Source organism: Ornithorhynchus anatinus, chromosome 6, assembly GCF_004115215.2.
Source record: "Ornithorhynchus anatinus isolate Pmale09 chromosome 6, mOrnAna1.pri.v4, whole genome shotgun sequence".
Classification (NCBI taxonomy): domain Eukaryota; kingdom Metazoa; phylum Chordata; class Mammalia; order Monotremata; family Ornithorhynchidae; genus Ornithorhynchus; species Ornithorhynchus anatinus.
In genome coordinates, this window is record NC_041733.1 from 21672002 (window position 1) to 21690381 (window position 18380).

At 57.0% G+C, this 18380-nt stretch overlaps 1 protein-coding gene across 1 annotated transcript in view; it reads left to right on the forward strand.

The window, feature by feature from the left end:
* The window catches only part of CACNA1F (calcium voltage-gated channel subunit alpha1 F), a 34454-nt gene extending 16610 nt beyond the window's left edge, over positions 1–17844 (forward strand). The window contains exons 21-46 of the mRNA XM_039912444.1: positions 264–323; positions 1315–1421; positions 2136–2223; positions 2485–2592; positions 2814–2866; positions 3236–3382; positions 3556–3757; positions 3950–4108; positions 4358–4468; positions 4756–4839; positions 5353–5373; positions 5611–5739; positions 5969–6034; positions 6485–6576; positions 7475–7634; positions 7890–8017; positions 8757–8853; positions 9111–9213; positions 9419–9520; positions 9678–9808; positions 10190–10294; positions 10687–10913; positions 12945–13232; positions 14273–14867; positions 16681–16944; positions 17175–17844. Of these exons, the coding sequence (XP_039768378.1) occupies positions 264–323; positions 1315–1421; positions 2136–2223; positions 2485–2592; positions 2814–2866; positions 3236–3382; positions 3556–3757; positions 3950–4108; positions 4358–4468; positions 4756–4839; positions 5353–5373; positions 5611–5739; positions 5969–6034; positions 6485–6576; positions 7475–7634; positions 7890–8017; positions 8757–8853; positions 9111–9213; positions 9419–9520; positions 9678–9808; positions 10190–10294; positions 10687–10913; positions 12945–13232; positions 14273–14867; positions 16681–16944; positions 17175–17420 (3873 nt within the window). The 3' untranslated portion in view covers positions 17421–17844. The remainder of the gene's footprint in view (positions 1–263; positions 324–1314; positions 1422–2135; positions 2224–2484; positions 2593–2813; positions 2867–3235; positions 3383–3555; positions 3758–3949; positions 4109–4357; positions 4469–4755; positions 4840–5352; positions 5374–5610; positions 5740–5968; positions 6035–6484; positions 6577–7474; positions 7635–7889; positions 8018–8756; positions 8854–9110; positions 9214–9418; positions 9521–9677; positions 9809–10189; positions 10295–10686; positions 10914–12944; positions 13233–14272; positions 14868–16680; positions 16945–17174) is intronic.
* Positions 17845–18380: the final 536 nt, after the last annotated feature.

The following is an 18380-nucleotide window of genomic DNA, read 5'->3' on the forward strand; positions in this document are numbered from 1 at the left end:
GAGAGATCTGAGACTTTCCACTGGAAGCTAGAGACAGAGAGATGAGGAGAGGCATGAAGAAAGACTTGGATAAAAAAGGAATAAGAAAGAGAGAGTGGGGAGGCCCGGGGACAAAGAAGGAGAGAGGGGCAGAGGCTGAGAGAGGAAGAGACTGTGGGGTGGTGGGATCATTGGGAGTTGTGGGGGAGAGGAGAAGCTGGAGTCTCTCAGTGACCCTCCCCACACTCTCTCTCCCCCCCGGGGGCTGTTCTTCTGCCCCGCAGATCTTGGGCTACTTTGACTACGCTTTCACCTCCATCTTCACTGTGGAGATCCTACTCAAGGTAATGAGGGCCAACTGGACCTTCACCCCAGAGCGGACCCTGACTCTCACCTCGCCCCATCTTTTACCTCCCTCTCCCAAGCCCCGACCCCAATAACACCCGACCTCACCCTAACAGCACACCCCTGGCTCCAGTTCACCTACGAACCTGTGACCCTGGCCCATAACCGTCCCCACTCTGATGCTGATCTTGACCCTGACCGCAAATCGCACCACAGTCAGTTAATCCATCTCCACCCTGATCGTGTCTCTGACCCTGACCTAACCCTAACCTGACCCTAAGCACTGCATCCCTAAACAGAGCCCCAAAAGTTGCGCCGTCTCCCCTGTTCGGCGTGTCCTTTAAGGGCACCCAACGCATCATTTCTTTGTTGGGCTTTCCCAAGCATTTAGAACAGTCCACTGCATCCGGTGGGAGTTCAGTAAACACTACCGTAGCTATTACTAGCATTAGTACTAGATGGCAGAGTGGATAAAGCACGGGCCTGGGAGTCAGAAGGTCATGGGTTCTAATCCTGGCTCCACCATGTCAGCTGTGTGACCTTGGGCAAGTCATTTTACATCTCTGTGCCTCACTTATCTCATCTGTAAAATGGGGATCGAGATTGTGAGCCCCACGTGGGACAGGACACGTGTGTCCAACCCGATTTGCTTGTCTCCACCTCAGGACTTGAACAGTGCTTGGCACAGAGTAAGCGCTTAACAAATACCATAATTATCATTATTATCATTATTACTATTACTAGTATTGTCTCCACTCTCCATGGCTCCGGCTCTTACTGTCGCTTGCTTGCCTCGCCTTCCCTACCCCACTCTACTCCTCCCAGTTGGAGGGTGGAGCTCCAACAGGGCAGTAGGGCTAAGGGTCCCCTGGGGAAAGTGTCTGATGTGGGAGCATTGTGTGTGTGGAAACAGGTGGGCAGAATCCCCCTGGGCAGGGAGCCTGAGGGCTACCGGAGCGTCCTGAGGGACAACTGTGTTCATCCCTCCAGATGACGGCCTTCGGTGCCTTCCTCCACAAAGGCTCCTTCTGTCGCAACTGGTTCAACCTGCTGGACCTGCTGGTCGTCAGTGTCTCCCTCATCTCCTTCGGCATCCAGTCAGTTACCCCCACCCTCAACCGAAATCCTCAGCCATCCCATCCCCGACCCTCCCACCTCCATGCCTAACCCCAAAAATGTGACACCCCAACTTCCACAATGCCTCCCGGACCCTAAATCCATATCAGTGACCTCCAGGCTCAATGACTCCATTCAGAAATCCTCCAACCCCTTAGACTATGAGCCCCATGTGGGAATGGAACTGTGTCCCTCTTGACGATCATCTTGTATCTACTACAGTGATTAATTCAGACCTTGGCACGTAGCAAGCACTTAGCAAATACCATTATCATTATTGCCATTATAATTATTATTAATAATGTATTATTAATAATTTCCAAGCCTTCCTGTCAGCGGCCCTTAAAAGCCATCCATCAATAACTCCCCGGACCTTCCACTCAGTGACCCAAAAACGTCCCCGGAGGAGTGAGCCGCCAGCCCTAGTTCTGAAGCATCAACCTCATTTCCGTTCCGTTCCATTTCCCGCTGTGACCTTGGGAAAGTCACTGAACTCCTCTGCGGTGCCTCAGGTTCCTCATCTGTAAAATGGGAATTAAATTCCTGTTCTCCCTCCCACTCAGTTTCTGAGCCCCTTGGCGGGGCAAGGACAGAGTCCAACCTGATCTTCTATCCACCGCATCGCTTAGCCTAGTGCTTGGCACACAGTAAGCCCTTAACAGAGGCCGCTGTCGTCATCATCATTATCATTATAGCTCCAGCGCCATCTCAGTGGTGAAGATCCTGCGGGTGCTGCGGGTGCTGAGGCCCCTGAGAGCCATCAATCGGGCCAAGGGTCTCAAGGTACCTCCCTGGGTTGTAGCGGCGGGGCAGAAACGGAGAGAGGGAATGCAGGGCCCCAGGGCACTCCCTTCCTGAGGCCCTTTCCAAGTGTGCGTCTTCTCTCCGAGTCCTTGTTCTTCATCTGGGATCACGCGCCTCTCCCTGGGACTCTCTGAGTTCTGGGTTCCAGACCTCGTCTCCTTGTCTCCATCCCGTGTCCTGGGTCCCGGGGTCCTCGGTCTGTAACCGGGCGGGATGTTGTGTCCCATGCCGTGTCCTCAGCACGTGGTGCAGTGCGTGTTCGTGGCCATCCGGACCATCGGGAACATTATGATCGTCACCACGCTGCTGCAGTTCATGTTCGCCTGCATCGGGGTGCAGCTCTTCAAGGTGAGTGGGGCCCAGAGGGGTGGGGAGTTGGTGGACCACGGTGTTGGGGTGGGTAGGGATGGAAAGGTTAGGGAATTGGGGTCCCAGGGAGGGAACCTGGACCCCCACTGAAGAGAGGAGTGGGAAGAGGCTCCAAGGGGCTCCAAGGGGAAGGACGGAGTGGAGAAGGAGCGGGGAAAGCGAGAGTCCTCGGGACCTCCCCGGTTCACTTTCTCGTGCAGGGGAAGTTTTATAGTTGCACTGACGAGGCCAAGCACAATCCTGGGGAGTGCAAGTAAGTGAGCCCAGAGACCTTCCTCGGGGGTCCCCACTCACTGCAGAGATCCCCAAGATCTCTCTCCCCCAGATCCTCCTTGAGACTCCGCCATGGATCCAAAGATTCTTCCCATAGTGCAGATGACCCCAGCCCACTCCCCCAGCTCCAAACTCCTGGTTTAGCCTCCCATCCCAGCGTTCCCACCACGAACCATCGGACACCCCCACAGTCCTACAGGGCGCGGCCCCTTCTGCTCCCCCTGCCCTTCCCCTCGGCAACTCCTGACCCCTGAGGGTCTGCCGTGAGTGGGGGCCTTCTTACCAGAGGTGAAGGGCCCAGCCGAGGGCCCCTGTGCCTTCCCCAGCCCCGAGCCTCCTGTCCCCACAGAGGCACATTCATCGTGTACCAGGACGGAGACGTGAACCACCCCATGGTGAGAGAGCGGGTCTGGCACAACAGCGATTTCAACTTTGACAACGTACTGGCGGGCATGATGGCGCTCTTCACCGTCTCCACCTTCGAGGGCTGGCCCGAGTAAGTGGGTCTGGGGGGAGCCGCCGACGGAAAAGGGCACGTGCCGGGGGCTGGAGGGAGGACAGGTTGACAGAGAGAGGGACTGAAGGGAAGAAGGGTCCGGGTGGAGTGCTTTCTAGGGCAGACGAGGGGAGCAGACGAGGACCTCCCCGCCCTCACCTCCTTCCCCCCAGTCTGCTGTATAAGGCCATTGACGCCCACGCAGAGAACCAGGGTCCCATCTACAACTACCGCGTGGAGATCTCTGTCTTTTTCATCGTCTACATCATCATCATCGCCTTCTTCATGATGAACATCTTCGTCGGCTTCGTCATCATCACCTTCCGGGCCCAGGGAGAGCAGGAGTACAAGAACTGCGAGCTGGATAAGAACCAGGTGTCCCCTCCTGACCTTCCCTTCGCCGGGACCCCCCGGCCCCCACCCCGACCCCCACCCCGACCCCCTCGTCTGGTCCACCTGACTTCTCTCCCCTCCTCATCCCCGACCGCCGGGGTGCCCTGGAGGATCAGCCGTCCCTCCTCGGGGCTCCCCCAGCCCCTGACCCCTGGCTCTGCCCCATCCCGCCAGCGCCAGTGCGTGGAATATGCTCTCAAGGCTCAACCACTTCGCCGCTACATCCCCAAGAACCCAACCCAGCACCGCGTCTGGGCCGCCGTCAACTCGACTGCCTTTGAATACATTATGTTTGTGCTGATCCTTCTCAACACCATTGCCCTTGCCATGCAGGTCAGCCCACCGAGTACCAACTCTTCCCCCACCACCTATTCCCCGACCCAGTCCTCCTCTCCCCCCCTTCCCCAAACTGGTCCTCCGCCCCGACCCCCAGGCTCCCTCCACCTTCCCCCCCCATCCACTCTCCCGGTCCCTCTGGGGCCGTAGCCACCGGTTGACGTTTCCGTGTCCTGACTGAGCGGCCGATGAGATGCCCGAATCCCCCGCTGTTCCTCCCCTTCCCTGCTTCCTGCCCTTCCTCAGCACTATGAGCAGACTGCCCCTTTCAATTATGCCATGGATATCCTCAATATGGTCTTCACCGGGCTCTTCACTGCGGAGATGTTACTCAAGATCATCGCCTTCAAGCCCAAGGTGCGCCTGCCCGGCTGGCCGGGCCCACCCTTCCGGTGGGGATTCTGTCCAGCCCCTTAGGAGGAAGCCGGTGGACCTGAGGTTGGGGTCCTGGGCAGACACGGGCCCTTCCGTCCATCGGGAGCCTCCCCTGAAAACGGAGTCCGTCCCCCGCCCGGTTCCCGTTGTCCCCCATTATTCGTCGGACAGCTTGCCTCTTTCCCCCAGGTGCCGTCTCCCTCCCTCCTGCTCCCCTGGCCCCCAAATCACACCTCTTCCCCTGCACCCCATTTCCTCCCCTACCACAGCACTACTTCTGTGATGCCTGGAACACGTTTGATGCACTGATTGTCGTGGGCAGCCTGGTGGACATCGCTGTGACCGAAGTCAACGTGAGGAACGCGGGGCATCCCCGAGGACGCCCACCCTCTAGAGTCTTCCCATTCTTAGTTGGGGTCCAGGCGTCCTTCCCTTTCCAGAGACCCGGGTGTTCCCAACCCTTCCTGGACACCCAGCTCTCCTGCCGCCCCAGATCCCGTGACATCAGCCAGACCCCTTCGCTCCCCCCCTTGTTCTCTGACCAGGGGTCCTGACAAGCAAGGGTCTACACCACTTCTCCCTTTGGGGTCTATTTAATCCCGGTGGTCCCCATTACCCAAGGTGCTCTGTGCCTCCCAGGTTGTCTCAGCTTTTTGCCGCTCTTCGAAACCGTTTTCATGTGGCCTCCGAATCCAATCTCACCCTAGCGTCCCCCCCCCCCCCGCTGACCCTCATCATCTCTCTCATCTCTCCCTCTACCATCCCCCTCCACGATCCACATCTTCTCCTCCACCATCCCGGCGTTCCGTCATTTCTTCCGCCGCCTCCATCGACATCCGCTCTGTCATTCTCCCATCTGACTCTAGAATGGAGGACACTTGGGGGAGGTAACATCTAAATTCTCAACTTCCCCCTTTTTCCCTTCTGCCTCCTCCTCACCCTAAACTAGGTCAAATCAGGGAAGAGAAAGCTGAAGCTACTCCTTAGCCTTAATGTCCCTCCCTTTCTCCCCAACATCCCCTCCCCTGTCAGGAATGGGCATCAAAAAGGTGGAGCCGGACACAGCTGTGGTGGGATGGGTGACAGGGGCTTGGTCTGAGGGACTCCCCGGTTGGCCCCCACAGAGCTCGGAGGACAGCTCTCGCATCTCCATCACCTTCTTCCGCCTCTTCCGTGTCATGCGCTTGGTGAAGCTGCTCAGCAAGGGTGAAGGCATACGCACATTGCTGTGGACATTTATCAAATCCTTCCAGGTAGAATGATCCCCCACCACAAGTACACACACACGCCCTCTCTCTCGCTCTCTCTTTCTCTCACACACACACAAATTCCCTATTTCTTCTGGAAGTCTCACTCTCAGCATGCACTGCTCTGCCTGAGGAAAACAAGACATGCTGGGTCTTCTGGTTCCACCTCTCCCTTCAGAGCCCTGATTGTTTCTCTCCCTTCTTTTCCGTCTTTCCCTGTTCTGCCCGACCCCAGGCTCTGCCGTACGTAGCGCTCCTCATAGCTATGATATTCTTCATTTATGCTGTCATCGGCATGCAGGTGAGCTGGGTTTTGGGGGGCTGGCCCCCACGAAATATGGGGGACACACGCAGGACAACCAACTCGTACGCCAAGTCGGGAGCATGGATCCTCAGGCCCGGGTTGGCAGTCAGCTCCCCAATCCCCGGGGGGTACCGGGCAGGACTGCCCCAAACCCAGACACGGAGCAGATTTCCCCAGTAATCAGCAGGTAGGTGGTCCACCTGACCCGGAGACCAGAAAGCCAAGCTAGAATGGGAAGAGACCGAGAAATGGTTTCAGAATACTCGAAGCAGCTGGATTTGTTCAAATCCGTATCCTCGGGGGTCTTGTGTCCTGGAGTCCTAGAAGAACTCTGCAAGCAGATTAGAAAACGCAATCAGAATCGAGGGGAGTCGGGCAGAAGATGAGGATGGGGCTTCCAGGGGCTCGGAGGTAAGCGCTGTGACCACCCTCCTTCTGCTCTCCAAGACCTTTGGGAAGGTGGCGATGCAGGATGGGACCCAGATCAATCGCAACAACAACTTCCAGACCTTCCCCCAGGCCGTACTCCTGCTCTTCAGGTATCGTGATCCTCCCTGGCCCTTCCCAACCCTCCCCGGTGCTTCCACCAGCCCTCCCCGGCCCTTGCTGGCCCTCTGCGGCCCTCTCTTGCCTTTCCCAGCCCTCCTCAGTCCTTTCTGGCCCTCCCCGGCTCGCTGCAGCCCACGGTAGCCCTTCCCTAGTCCTCCCTGGTCTTCTGCAGCCTCCCTGGTCAGTCAGGAGTGTACCGGCCCTCCAGGGGAAGAGTCAGCACTGGCCTCTCCACTGAGCCCAGCCAGCTTTCTCTCCCCAATCCGGCCTAGCCCTCCCCTTCTCCTCCTTGGGCTGGTTTCCCCCCACCCCATCCGCTCCCACTAGTGGTTATGTGCCTACCCAAACTGCCTCCGCCCCCTTGAGGATCCTGGTCCAAACCCTAAGAAGCAGCGTGGCCTAGAGGATAGAGCACGGCTCCGGGAGTCAGAAGGACTGGGTTCTAATCCCCGCTCTGCCACGGGTCAGCTGTGTGACCTTGGGCGAGTCACTTCACTTCTCTGTACCTCCGTTACCTCATCTGTAAAATGAGGATTAAGACTGTGAGCCCCATGTGGGACAGAGACTGAGTCCAACCTGATAAGCTTGTACCTACCCCAGTGCTTAGTACAGTGCCTGGCACATAGTAAGCATTTAACAAATGCCATAAAAAAACACTAATCAACCAATTGAACTTGAGATAGGCCCAGCTCCTTCCTGGATTGCCCGTTCTGCCCACACCCCTATCCTCAAGGTGATTGATGCCCTGGGCTGGGCAACTTGTCCCTCCTCGGGCTGACCCGTCCGTTCGCGGGGTGAACCTGCTAGCTCTGCCTGGCTTCCACCACCCCTCCGTGGTTTGACTTTCCCCCTTCCCTAATTGGCTCGTCCCGCATGGCTCATGCCCAGGTGTGCCACTGGGGAGGCATGGCAAGAGATCATGTTGGCCAGCCTGCCGGGAAAACGCTGTGACCCTGAATCCGACTATGGTCCTGGAGAGGAGTTCACCTGCGGCAGCAACTTCGCGATTGTCTATTTCATCAGTTTCTTCATGCTCTGTGCCTTTCTGGTGAGATCCGACACCCCCCGCCCCGACCTTCACCCCAAACTCCCCCTCGATCCCCAAGCCCCCAGGTCCCTCATGCCACTGGCCCTCCCTGAGCCTCTCCATGCCTGCAGCTCTGAGAGCTGACCCCCTCTCAGACCCACCATTCACACCCCAGAGCTCCATATCTCCATACCAGTTGATCATGAGCCCCCACATCCCTCCTCAATCTGACTGGCCCCTGAGTCTGACCCTACCCTTCCTGTTTCTGCCACCCAGATCATTAACCTCTTTGTGGCTGTCATTATGGACAACTTTGACTACCTGACCCGTGACTGGTCCATCCTAGGGCCCCATCACCTGGATGAATTCAAGAGGATCTGGTCTGAGTATGACCCGGCTGCCAAGTATGAGACCGGGCCTTCTCCCGCCTACCCCCGAGAGCCACTGGGGACCCATAAATTCAGTCCCTAGGTCCATCCCAGCTGGTCTGACCCAAATACTCTCTCTTTCTCCTTGATCAATCAATCAGCTGATCAATCGTATTTATTGAGTGCTTACTGTGTGCAGATCATTTGGGAGAGCACAATAAAACAGAGTTGGTAGACATGTTCTCTGCCCACAGTGAGTTTACAGTCTCCAGGAGGAGACAGACTTTACAAGAAGTAAATGAATTCTGGGCATGTTCGTATCTACATAAGTGCTGTGGGGCTGAGTAGGGGGTGAATAAAATGAGAGCAAAAGGAAATGGGAGAAGAGGAAATGAGGGCTTAGTCAAGGAAAGCCTCATGGAGTTGTGCCTTCAATAAGGCTTTGAAGGTGGGGAGAATTGTCTGCCGGTTACAAAGATGGAGGGCGTTCAAGACCAGAGACGGGATGTGGGCGAGAGGTCGGTGGCGAGATAGAAAAGATCATGATACAGAGAGTAGCTTGGCGCCAGAGGGGCAAAGTGTGCGGGCTGGGTTGTAGTAGGAGAGCGGCGAGGGGAGGGGCCCTAAACAGGAAGGCGGCAAAGAGGGAGGAGTGGGGAGCCAGGATAGGAAGCAAAGGGGAGAAGAAGCAGATATCAGGGAAGACAGCGGAGATGTGGAAATCCAGGTAGAAGGGGTGGGACAGCCAGGGGAATGCTGGTGTTTCTCTCCATAGAGGCCGCATCAAACATTTGGATGTGGTGGCTCTGTTGCGTCGGATCCAGCCTCCTCTGGGGTTTGGCAAGCTCTGTCCTCACCGGGTAGCCTGCAAGGTTGGCCTCCACTTGTCCTGCTCCCCTCTCTGGAGTTCCAGCCTCTTCCCCCAGAACTCCAATGGACTCTATTTTCCCTAGAGGGGTTGCTGGGGTGAAGCCTAGGGGGGCTCTGGGGGAGAAGGGGGCATCCGGGGGTTGGGACCAACCTCACCTCTCTCCATAGTTGTTAGAGGAGAAGAAAGGCGGTCAGGTGCACCGTCCGGCCAGCCCCTCTCCCTCTTCCCCCATTTCAGCTCTGTCCCCGTGTCCCACAGAGGCTCGTGGCCATGAACATGCCCCTCGATGCAGATGGGACGGTCACGTTCAACGCCACGCTCTTCGCCCTGGTGAGGACCTCGTTGCGGATCAAGACTGAGGGTGAGGAGAAGTGGAAAGCGGTGGAGGTTGGGAGCCCCCGGGGGAGGGAGAAAGACAGGAGGAAATTCAGCTGACTGGGGGAAGAGGAGGACAGTGAAGGGAGCAGGGGGGGTGAAGGGACCTCTCCACTCACATGTCCCTCTCCCTGTTTGGGCCTGGGTTCCCTCGGCTTCTCTCGGCCCTTGCCCGGCCCCACCAACTCCAGGGAACCTGGATCTGGCCAATCAGGAGCTGCGCATCGTCATCAAAAAGATCTGGAAACGCACCAAACCGAGGCTCCTGGATGAGGTCATACCCACACCCGAAGGTCAGCTCCCCACCAGGTTCTGCCCAGGATCCCAGCGGGACTGCCAGGGTCTCCCGGAGACTCTCTGGAGACCCATTTGCCCCTCTCTCCCCCTGGGATGGGAACCCTAGGAGTGGAAGAGGGGCAGCATTCCTTGACCTCTGCCCTCTCTCCCCAGAGGAGGAGGTCACCGTGGGGAAATTCTATGCCACCTTCCTGATTCAGGACTATTTCCGCAAGTTCAGGCGGCGGAAGGAAAGAGGTCTTCTGGGCTCCGAGGCCTCGCCCAGCCGTTCCTCTGCCCTGCAGGTGGTGGGGAATGGGGCTGGCCAGGACACACTTGGGGAGGGAGGAAAGATAGAGGGGACAACTTTTCAATTCAAGTGAGGGATTCTAAGGGGGTGGCGGGATGCGGGGGCCCACGGGAGAGGGGAACAGCCTTCGGAGAGCTGATCTTTACAGACTCTTAGCCCTGCTTGGACACTCTGGGTCTGTTGGAGCCCCAGGATGACGGAGGCTGTGGGTCCAAAGGTTTGGCCTTTACGTTGGGAAACCCAGGGAACAATGGTTCCTGTTTCCCCAGGGGAGTTGACATCTGTGGAAGCGTGGGGGGGGGGGGCGGGGGAGACAAGGCGCATGGAGCCAGTGTGGAAGGCAGGGCTGTTTCTGACCTTTGCCCTCTCCCCCCAGGCTGGACTGAAGAGCCTGCAGGACCTGGCCCCTGAGATGCGGCAGGCCCTGTCCTGTGATCTAAAGGGAGGGGAGACTGAGGGTCAGAAGGCTGAATCCCGCCTGGTAAGAATACATAGACCGAGAGACCCTGCCCCCAAACACCTGCTTCTAGCGTCCACCCCCTCCACGCAGCAAGCAATATCCCCCAGCTTTCCCATTTACCAGAAAACCCGCCTTCAGAATCCTCCTCTCAGAAATCTATCCTTGAGACAACAGGGAGAGCTCCCCAGAGACCAAAGACAAGATCTCAACCCGGAGACCCCTTCCCCACAGAGAGCTCCTTCAGCTCCACAACGATTCCTCCCGAGGGTCGGACCTGCCCCACAGAAATCCTTCTTACCCAGAGATGCCCCCATCCATAAAGACCTCAAGGATCCTTCCCAACCTCCACAGGCCCTGCCTAAGCAGAAATCTCTTTGCCACCCTGCTCTGGCTCACACCCCTCTCCCCCACAGGCCCCAGACAACCCCCGGCCACCTTCTCGCTGGACCTCCGCGACCTCTCTGCCCTTAAACACTGGGGACAGTGAGCCCTCAACAGGTGGCCCCCCAGGCTCCCTCAGCTCCCCTGCCGCCAGTCAGCCTCGTGGCCCCCGGGGCGCCGGTGAGGAGGAGGAAGAGGAGGAGGGCAGCCCCAGCCCCGGTCAGCCCATGGAGTCACGGCTCGGGCCTCACTCCCTCAGGTACGTGGAGGGGGTAGGGCCGTGGGACGAGGGGGTGGGCAGGGGAAGGGGAGAGGGAGCCCTGGGGAGGGACATAAGGAGGAAAGGCCTTGCTTTGTCCCAGCTGAGGTTAGAAACTGTCCAGAGGGAACTGAAAATTGAAGCATCAGAAACCGCAGAGCTAAAGTTCAATCCTCAAATGAATCAATCTCCTATAATGTTCAGTCACCTGCAGCCCAACCTTCGAAAACACCCTGCACACAGTAAGCGCCACTGATTGATTGAACACAGGTCACCGGCACCGAGCCCTGACCCCAACTGAACCCCAAACCCCCTACTCTCCCTAGTGAAACCTTCAGTGGCCGAGGTTGTCCGTGGGTGGATTTCAACTCCCGTTTGATGCCGGCTGGACTTTTGGCATTTGATTTTAGGCCGTTTGTCCAGTAGGAGGACAGTCAGGTTCAGTATGATTTTCAGGAGACTCCGAAGCCACCAATACACAACGTCACTGTGGCACTTTAAACTGAGAGTGATTTATCCAGTTATGGCCTGCTTGATCCTCAAGGCCCCAAACGAGATCACTTCTTCCCCCCCCCAAATTATTCTAATTCTTCTGAAGTAACGGCACGTCTGGAGCCTTCAATGGAGGAGTGTCCCTAGATGAGACGGGGAGGGGAGGTGCTGGGATCCGCTCCCCAGTGCGAGAAAGAGGTTGAGGGTTTAAGGGGCAGGAGTTCCAGCTCAAAACTCCACCCCATTCCCCCCTGTCAGACAAACCCTCTGCTGCCTCCTCCTCCCCAACCTTCTGGGGAAGATCGTGGACCCGGCCTCACCCGCTAGGGACTCCCGGCCCTCCTGGGAGCAGAACTCAGGCGGCTGCCACTCCGGGAGCAGCGAGGGGAGCCGGTGGCCGTCTGTCGGGGCAACTGTAATTCAGGAGCACAAGTGCTCCCCTTCCCCATCGGCTGCCGTATTGCCCAGAGTTGCTCGCTTCAAGGAGAGAGAATCCCTTAGAATCAGTAGGTCAGTCAATCAGTCGTATTATTTGAGCACTTACTGTGTGCAGAGTATTGTACTAAGCACCCGGGAGAGTACAATGAAACAATAAACAGTCACATTCCCTGCCCACAGTGAGCTTACAGTTTAGAGGGGGAGAGAGACATGCGTATAAATAAATCAATTAGACATCTGTACATAAGTGCCGCGGGGCTGGGAGGGGGGACGAATAAAAAGAGCAGGTCAGGGCAACGCAGAAGGGAGTGGGAGAAGAGGAAAGGGGGGCTTAGTCAGGGAAGGCCTCTTGGAGGAGAGGTGACTTCAATAAGGCTTTGGAGGGGGAGAGAGTACTTGTCTGTCAGATCTGAGGCGGGAGGGCGTTCCAGGCCGGAGGCAGAACGTGAGCGAGGTCGGCAGAGAGATAGACGAGATCGAGGTACAGTGAGAAGGTTAGCGTCAGAGGAGTAAGGTGTGTGGGTTGGGTTGTAGTAGGAGAATAGCGAGGTGAGGAAGGAGGGGTCAAGGTGATTGAGTGCTTTAGGAGACCCGCCGTAGGTATCCCAATTGGTCCTATCCTAGGTTAGGCCCTAAATTGCTCCCATAATGCTCACCTCTTTCTTCCTAGGGCCTTCCTCCTTCTTCTCAGCTTGCCCGAAAGGTCATGAGTCTCCCAATTTTCTCACCTTTATACACTCAGTTTTGGCCAAATCTTCCAAACAGCCCCGGTCCCTCTTTGATGTTTGGACTCCCAACCAACCCCGGAAGGGAGATGTGCAGCTTCTCTGTTAAGCTCAGCTTTCTCACCCAGCCCTGCTTCCTGCTTTAATTAGCCAGTGGTTCTGAGTCCCTTCTTTAATGTCAGAATCTCAAATCTCCCTAGGCTCAGACCCAAGGGGTGGAGTAGGTGGGGTAGGCATCAGGGGGTGGGAAGGGGTTGAGCTTGGAGACGGGCAGGTGGACAGGGGCCAACGGCCGGTTTTGTCCCTTCCTTTATCCCACTTAATTCTCCGGGAGCCCCCTCCCCCTTCTCCTCCCCTCCTTCTCCTTTTTCCTCAGGAGTCCGGGGGTCGTCTGCTTCCCCCCGACCCTCCCGGAGGGACCAGCCACCCCAGAGGGCTCTGGGGTGGAGACCAGGGTGGAACGGAGCTACGGCAGCCGTGAGGACGTAGCACGGGGTCCCCAGGCCCAAGGCAGGTACGTGGCTAGCGCGGGGCACAGGTCGGCCCCACCAACACCAAAAGAGCGAGAAAAAGACACTGAGGGACGCTCGCTCTCTTTAGATGGGCCAGCGATTGTGTCTAACTCTGACCTGCGTATTTTTTCCCGGCGCTTAGTACAGTCTCTGCACACACTAAGTGCTTGATGGATACTACTATCGCTATTATTGATGCAGGCACACTCCCTCAGGCTCACCCACTCCCCTCCCCTCCCTGAGCCCAATTTCCTGAGAAGTGGAAGAATGGAGCCCCAATCCCCAGGAAACTGGAATCCAGGCGGACTGGCTTCTTCACCCCACCCAGCCTGGTTTCCCAACTCTGCCGCCCAGGAGTGACTCACACATAATGAGATTTGCCACCTAGTGGAGAACGCCGCTCTCAAAGGGTTGAAGCTGAGCTGAAAATGACCTATTTATCAAAGGAAAAATTGAGCTACGGCACAATGATTAGCAACGACTCAATCCTTGGGTAACCGAGTATTTTGCGGGAGGGACACTTGTGTTTCCTTATTCCCCGGTGAAACGCAGAGCTGGCTTTCAAGTGACGAGTGATTTGGTTTTCTCGACGATCATCTCCTCCGTGGAGCGTTTGCAAACTACTTACGGCTAAGGGATCTAGAGAAGGCCAACAAAATGGCTTAACCATCCAAGAAACTTCAACTGTTCTGTCTTAGTCAGACCGAGGTGGCTGTAAAGTTAGTTAGCCCCGACCTCCTTGAGTCCAATAATAATAATAATGTTGGTATTTGTTAAGCGCTTACTATGTGCGGAGCGCTGTTCTAAGCGCTGGGGTAGATACAGGGTAATCAGGTTGTCCCACTCATGAGACTCAGAGTCTTAATCCCCATTTTACCAATGAGGTAACTGAGGCACGGAGAAGTGAAGTGCCTTGCCCGCGGTCACACAGCTGACAAGTGGCAGAGCCGGCATTCGAACCTATGACCTCTGACTCCCAAGCCCGTGCTCTTTCCACTGAACCACGCTGCTTCCCTAAGGGTCGGGAAGAGGAAGGGTCAGGAAGGGTCAGGCGTCTAAGAGTCCAAGGGTCAGGAGGTCACTCTGGGCTGGAAGGAGGTAGGACCGTGCATCTCTCACTGGCGCTCACTTACGACTCGGACGGGCCCGTGCCGCTAGTCCTCTGTACGTTCTCTGCCCGCTATCACTGAAGGCCGGGAGACCCGAGCCCAGACCGGCGCGGAGACTCGGCCGGGGGGTCCCTGCCCCTCCCCCGGCCCTTCCGCCACTTCTCCCAGAGCCGGGCCGCCGGGAGGTTGGACGGTCACCGGGCCCAACGCCGTCGCCTGCTGCCCCCAACTCCTGCCGGTAAGGAACGGGGTGGGTGGGGAAGGGGAGGCAGTGATTCAGAGGCCCAGAGGTTGATCGAGAGATGCCCAGGAGCCACTGGGGAGCCTGTGCGTGTGTTTGTGTGTGTGTGTGTGAGTGCCTGTGAGAATTACACCACTCATGAAAGCGTGCAAGCGGTGTTGGCATCTCCACCATCAGTCCTCTGCAGAAGCCCGCTTGCTCATGCCTCCATAACCCCTGTCCTGGGAAGGGAGAGTGTACCCACTGTGTTGGGCGGGGAAGGGAGAGTGATGCAGCTGCCTGCCCTCCTCCTCCCTCCCCACCCGGATCGGCCAAATCCCCCAGGCCGGAAGCCAAGTTTCACCATCCAGTGCCTGCGGCGCCAGGGCAGCTGTGAGGACATGCCCATCCCAGGCACCTACCATCAGAACCCGCCTCCGGGGCGCCGCCGGCCACAGGTGAGCAAAGAGACGGGCAAAGGCCGGGATGGGGAGGCAAGGGGATGGGGCAGTCCAAGGGATGACTTTCCAGGGGTAAGAGGAGGGATTCCTGACCTCGAAGGCCTCAAGAGAACCGGTTCTTTCCTCTGAATCCTCTTCCCGATCTGCCCCTACCCTATTCAAATGTGAACTGACAGGCCCCAGGATTGGCCTGATGCCTCTCTGCCCTGTCTCGGTGACTTCCTCCCACCGAGGAAGTTATGGAGAGACTCAAAGACAGGACTTGGTGAAGGTAGAAAAGAGAGGACCAAGAAGAAATGGCAGAGCAGCAGCAGCTGCGAGTTCCTGGGTAACTCATGGAGGCCAGGATGAACAGCTCCTTCCCTTCCCCATGAACAAGAAGAAAGGGACTCAGTTGCAGAGGGAGGGACTTTATTAGTCAATCCATCAATGGTCGTTATTGAATGTTTACTGAGTGCAGAGCACTGTAAGAATAATAATAATAATGGTACTTGTTAAGCCCTTATGTAATAATAATAATAATTGTGGCAATTGTTAAGCGCTTAGTATGTGCCAAGCACTGTACTAAACGCTGGGTGGAGACAAGCAAATCGGGTTGGATACAGTCCCTGCCCACGTGGGGCTCATGGCCTCAATCCTCATAATACAGATGAGGTAACTGAGGCCCAGTGAAGTGACTTGCCCGAGGTCACACACCAGACGTGCGGCAGAGCCGGGATTAGAACCCATGACCTTCTGACTCCTAGGCCCGTGCTCTATCCACATACGATGCTGCGTGTCTGTACTAAGCACTGCACTAAGTCTATACGGTACAAAAGAGTTGATAGTCACGTTCCCCGCCTACAAGGAGCTTCTGGTCTAGATTGAAGCTCTAGATAAAGGGCAGAACTTCCTAACAGGGTTGCGAGTAGCCAGGAGAGGCTGGGCAGTGTCCGTCCCTGAAGCTGTCGGAGCAGGAGACCCTCGTTTTTCTAAGGGTAGGATAGGGCGGGGGGGAGTTACCGTCCTTCCTGGAGGGAGGAGATGGACAAGGTGAAGGCAGAGGCCCCTAGCAGCCAGAGGAATTGTTGCTCGCAGACAGAGAGATCTGGCCTTTTTCTCCTCTCAATCAATCAATGATATTTATTGAGTGCTCACTATGCGCAGAGCACTGTACTAAGCACTTGGGAGAGTTCAATACAACAGAATTAGTGGACACGTTCCCTGCCCATCACCAGCTTACAGTTTGGAACTTAGAGTTCACACCTCCTCCCCTTCACCTTTCCCCTCTTCCTTTCTTCTTGCTAGTCCATGGAGCCTGAACCACATATCCTGTTTCTTGAAAACCCTGTCTGGTTCGCATGTGCCAGTCGGCTACATCTGTGGAGCCCCTACTGGGTGCAGAACACGTGCTAAGCGCTTGGGAAAGTACATCAGAAATAAAAAGACACAATCCCTGCCAATCTATCCTATTTATTAAGCACTTACCGTGTTCAGGGAACTGTACTAAGAGCTTGGGAGAGTACAACACAACCATATAAGACCCACTCCCCGCCCACAACAAGCTTACAGTCTAGAGCGGGAGACAGACATTGATATAATGTACGGATAGGTACATAAGTGCCGTGGGGCTGGGTGACACAGAAGGGAGCGAAAAAGAAGAAATGGAGGTCGCAAATTAACGGGGGAGACGGACAGGTACCAAGCGATGTCTGGCGAGGAAGGAGAAGAGAAGTGCAACGCGCCGTCACAAAATAACGGGAGAATGAGTAAGGTCTGTCCGGGTCTCCGATTGACTCTCGGCCCCCTTGCCCTCCTTCCCCATCCCCAGGGCTCCGGGACTTCGTCCCAGTCGTGGGCCAACCCTGTGCCACGTGGCCGTCTTCTCTACGCCCCCCTGATCCTGGTGGAAGAGGCCAGAGGAAATGGCTGGGAAAGGGGTGCAGGGGGTAGCCTCCCTCCCCGGGGCCGGGACAGCTGGTACCAGGAGGAACCCGAGGGACCCTACCGCGCCTACACCCAGCTCCGCGTGCCCACCCAGAGACCGTCCGGCTCCCGCGGCAAGAGGGGCAGCGCCGACAGCCTGGTGGAGGCTGTGAGTCTGGGAAGGCCCCGCTGGAAGCAGGGGCCGGAGGGGGTGGTGGGTGGAGGGGCCGGCAGGCCCAGCGGGTGTCAGGAGCTGCCTCCTGGGGCCGAGCGGGGTTACGGGGCAGGCACGGCGGCCGCTCCGCCCATCAGGGGCCCCGCACCCCTCAGTGCCCCTGTTCCTCCTGGGCCTGGCCTTTCCGGTCCCCCGCCACCTTCAGCCCTTTGTCTCCTTTCCAGGTGCTGATCTCGGAGGGGCTGGGTCTCTATGCCAGAGATCCCAAGTTTGTGGCATTTGCCAAGAGGGAGATAGCGGATGCCTGGCACCTGACCATGGACGAAATGGAGAGCGCAGCCAGTGACCTGCTCGGGCTCTCCGCTCGTGGGCCCCTGTACAGTGACCAGGAGTCCTGCTGCTCCCGCGAGGAGGAGGAAGAAGAGGAGGAGGACCTGGGGGATGAGATGGCCTGCGTCACCACCCCCTGAGCCCAGGCTTGGGTGGGGGCCACCGGGCTGGAGGGGCTACCGCCGATGGCCAGATCAACCCTACGGGAACCCGGGACTCCAGTGTTTTTGTCTCTGGGCTTGGGCCCTGGAGGCCGGCATCCTCTGCCCTAGCTGAGGGAGGAGATTCTGGGATGGAGGGGGTTGGCAGGAAGAATTTCCCGCCTCTGTGAAGAATGCCAGGGGCCTCCACAGCTTCCCCCTCCCCTGAGCCGGTCTCCCCCCTCGGGCTGGGAGGACAGTTTGCAGCCAAGAAACCAGGCCAGTTCCAGCACCTGCACCTGTGAGCAGCCTTAGTTATGCAGCGTCTGGGATGCAAAGCAGCTAAAAAAAGCAGGAAAGCAGGACAGTGTGGGGGCCGGGGACACACTGAGATAAAGCGAGACAGGCATATGGGAAGAGATAGATATATGAAGGGAGTGAAGGGGGGGGGGGCGGGGAGAGAGAGAAACATAGAAAGAAACAGAGAAGGAGAGGTGGGCACAAATCACAGACCCAGTGAGCTAGAGGGAAAAGTGTCGCTGCTTTCCCTTTCCCCACCCACAACGAGAGTCCCTCACCCAGTATCCTGGGGACCAAGCTCTCTTCGGAGCCAGAATCCAGAAATCCCCAGCCCCTCTCCAGCACACTGAGTAAACGATCACAATGCCAAGCTTCCGGGTGGAGCAGGACTTCCAGTCAGTAAATGGATGGACTTTATTTTTTAGTGCAGAGCACTGTACTGAGCACCTGGAAGAGAAAATAGAGTAAGTAGACACCATCCCTGCCCCGAAGGAGTTTGCAATCTAGTAGGGCTTACTTACCCTAGACTTCCAGGGGAAGAACTTCTTAAACCGGGGCTATGAGGCATTGATGATGTCACCGAGGATAGGAGGAGTAGGGGACGGAGCTGGTGGGCAACTAGCGGGGCAACTCAGCAGCTCCCATCACGCCTTTCTAACC